Source organism: Cervus canadensis, chromosome 11, assembly GCF_019320065.1.
Source record: "Cervus canadensis isolate Bull #8, Minnesota chromosome 11, ASM1932006v1, whole genome shotgun sequence".
Taxonomy (NCBI): domain Eukaryota; kingdom Metazoa; phylum Chordata; class Mammalia; order Artiodactyla; family Cervidae; genus Cervus; species Cervus canadensis.
In genome coordinates this window covers 74,328,238-74,331,938 of record NC_057396.1, presented here as the reverse complement: position 1 = coordinate 74,331,938, position 3,701 = coordinate 74,328,238, and the positions used below count along the sequence as shown (strand labels likewise).

Sequence of the window (3,701 nt, the reverse complement as noted above, 5' to 3'; positions counted from 1 at the left end):
CTATTTATCTATCTTATAATGTGTGCACTTATTATTAACTCAAAGCAAAACCTGGCATTTTTCCCATAGTATCTATTATTTTCAGTAATTATGTGATGTAGGTGTGATTATACTAGTATGAAAGAAGATAAATGACTTTCCCAAAGTCAATAAATCAATAAATGATAGCAACATATTTTAATCATAGGTTGGGTTGATGCCAACTATTTTGCTTTTGTGGCAGTTGAAATATTTATTAAAATAAATTAATAGAATTGACATAGATAAGTCAAATTTTATCATTGTGTTATTACTCTATATCTAAAAATATATGTATAGCCCTATCCTCTTATGGATATATTGATTCTTATATAAGCATAGTGGGTCTTCCTAGGTGGTATGATGGTAAAAAATCTTCCTGTCAATGTAGAAGGCAAAAGAAACACAGGTTCCATCCCTGAATCCAGAAGAGTCCTTGGAGGAGGAAATGACAACTCCCTCCAGTATTCTAGTCTGGAAATTTCCATGGACAGAGGAATCTGGTGGGCTATAGTCCATGGGGTTGAAAAGTGTCAGAAATGACAGAACCCTCAGGTAGCATAGAAGTCTGGTACAATAGACTAAAAAGCCTAAGTAACCAAACTACCTAAGGAATAGAAACTGGATTTAGAAAACCATAGTGATCCCTGGTGCCTCGGACTGTGAAGAATCTGCCTGCAATGCAGGAGACCCGGATTCAATCCCTGGTCAAGAAGAAAATGCCTACCCCCTCCAGTATCCTTGCCTGGAGAATTCCAAGGACAGAGGAGACTGGCAGGATACATTCCCTGGGCTCGCAAAGAGTCAGACATGACTGAGTGACTTTCACTTCAAAGTGCTGTTTTACTAACATATATATATATTGTGTTATATATATACTTAATCAATAAAATATAATTAAATTGTGTGTATGTGTATATATATATACATATATATATATATATATACAGAGAGAGCGAGAGAGAGAGACCCAGATTCAACCCCTGGGTTGAGAAGAGAATGGCTACCCCCTGCAGCATTCTTGCTTGGAGAATGCCCTGGACAGAGGAGACTGGGGGCAACAGTCCCTGAGCTCGCAAAGAGTCGGGCACAACTGAAAGACTAAGCACAGCACAGCATACACATATATAAATACATACATCTGCCTACAATGTGGGAGACCCAGGTTTGATCTCTGGGTCAGGAAGTTCCTCTTGGGAAGAAAATGGCAACCCACTCCACTACTCTTGCCTGGAGAATCCCATGGACGGAAGAACATGGTAGGCTACAGTCCATGGGGCCACAGAGTCAGACACAACTAGTGAGTTCACTTTACTTCACTTCAATTTTATATATAGAATTATATAAAGGCTACAAAAAATATTCCAGAACAATAAATGATTGTGTTATTCCATATTTTACATTTTATCTTTTCTATGTATATGTGTGTGTGTATATACATATATATATGTTTATTTGTGAGTTTATAATAAATAATTAGTTAAATTTATGTATAGAAATTTATATAACAACAGATATAGCTAAAAAGCCCCATGTAATATATCACATCTTTTAACTGCTCTGTTTAGACAAGACCTCATTTTCTATGCTCTGAGTCTCACTCTCCTGTGATTTCACTGAGGGTCTCTCTCTGTGATGCTTATAATGAAGCCTTATAAGAGGCCAGAAATGTATGCACCTTCAAGAAAGACCATCATGGCATCTTTGGAGGTCAGGACTCCGTCTCACAGCTTTGCTTTTATCTGGCTATATCACAGTGCTTTTATAGACTAACACTGAAGCTAATAGTACAGCTGACTAAAGATCTTCTTGTAGTTTACTCCTTCTTTAAAAATGAAGAGTTTTAAAGAAGGATTAAGTTTAATTTTGTGAATTCCTTATATTTTCCATCAGTATCTCTCAAGCCAGTATCACTGTCTCATAATTGGAGACAGAATTAGAATTTTGAGAGCCAAAATGAATTTTCTTATCCTTGCTTATGGAGTAGAATTATAACTAGCACTAAATGAAAAAAATAAATAAATAAAACAGTCTAATCAATCTTGGTTCGGCAAAATAATGTATTTTTCCAAGGACAGAAACCTATATAGATTTCTCTGAGTCTTTAATATATTAAACACCAGATACTCCTGTGTACATTCTAATCCCCACATCTTTTTTACTTACAGATTTCAAGATAAGGAATTAACAAATGGCTGCAAAGAATTTTACGGTTGTTACTGATTTTATTCTTTTGGGACTGACAGACAATGCTGAACTGAAAGTTGTTCTTTTTGTATTGTTTCTGGTGATTTATGCTGTTACTCTGGTGGGGAATCTGGGCATGATCTTCTTAATCCAAATCACCCCCCAGCTCCACACACCCATGTACTTTTTCCTCAGCTGCCTTTCATTTGTGGATGCCTGCTATTCTTCTGTTATTGCACCAAAAATGCTGATCAGCTTCCTAGCTGTGAGGCAAACCATCTCCTTCTCTGCCTGCATAGTGCAGCATTTGCTTTTTGGGGTGTTCATCACCACAGAAGGCTTCCTGCTGTCTGTGATGGCTTATGACCATTATGTGGCCATTGTCAACCCTTTGCTTTACACTGTAGCCATGTCTAAGAGGAAGTGTGTAGGACTGGTCACTGGATCACTCATTGGTGGACTGATTAACTCACTGACACACACCATTAGCTTTGGGAGACTGTCTTTCTGCAGGTCCAATGTCCTCAGTCACTTCTTCTGTGATGTTCCCCCACTGCTGAAGCTGTCGTGTTCTGATACCTCCATGAACGAGCTGTTGCTCCTCACCTTCTCTGGAGTCATCGCCATGGCCACCTTCCTGATTGTGATCATTTCCTACGCCTTCATTGCTGTTGCTATCCTGAGGATCCGCTCAGCAGCAGGCAGACAGAAAGCCTTCTCCACCTGTGCCTCTCACCTGACCGCTGTGACCATATTCTATGGCACCTTGAGTTTTAATTACATTCAGCCAAGTTCCCAGTATTCTGTAGAACAAGAGAAGGTGGTTTCCGTGTTCTATACACTAGTGATTCCCATGTTAAACCCGCTGATTTACAGTCTGAGAAACAAAGAGGTAAAGGGTGCTGTGAGAAGGGTCATAGAAATAAAACATTTGTCATGCTAATTTCATGTTATTTCGCCTATAGCAGTCAATCAATTCTTCCTTCACCAACATCCACGTGAATACAATGAATTCTAGAGTTTCTAAGTATAGGACAAATTATTTCATTCTATATAGTCCTTTTCATATAAGAAAATGAGACTAGAAATTAAGAGTGATTTTATGCATAAATGAATTTTTAAAAAGCCTATACTAAGGTTATTAACATCTGCACTAATGGCTTTTAATAAAATGATTTTGATAAATTTATTTTATCAATTCATAGAATTACATGCATCTTCTCTGAAATTTGGAAAGCAAAGTTTGTGAATATGTGTATATTTTGGAGATATAAGGAATTAAATATTTTTATAAAATACTTAAATGTATTGATTCAGAAAATTAAAATAATTTTATACATGGCATTTTATTTTCCTTTTAAAGCTTGTATTAAAATTTTAAATATTGGTAAATTCCTATATTAGCTAAAAAGGATAATTTGATTCCAAATGAGATTTTCTAACTAATAGTGATTTTCTTACTTTTCTTCCTGTTCTTGGACATCCATGACCTCAAC

At 36.6% G+C, this 3,701-nt stretch overlaps 1 protein-coding gene across 1 annotated transcript; it reads left to right on the top strand.

Annotated features, from left to right (window-relative positions):
* Nucleotides 1-2,209: 2,209 nt before the first annotated feature.
* LOC122450520 (olfactory receptor 1052-like) lies at nucleotides 2,210-3,148 on the top strand. The gene has a single exon (XM_043482896.1). It carries the CDS (start codon nucleotides 2,210-2,212, stop codon nucleotides 3,146-3,148), a length of 939 nt encoding a protein of 312 aa, XP_043338831.1.
* The last annotated feature ends 553 nt before the right edge of the window (nucleotides 3,149-3,701 follow it).

What these genes read in the sequence shown, in the direction of transcription:
- LOC122450520 (XM_043482896.1), top strand. Translation starts at nt 2,210, where the DNA reads ATGGCTGCAAAGAATTTTACGGTTGTTACTGATTTTATTCTTTTGGGA.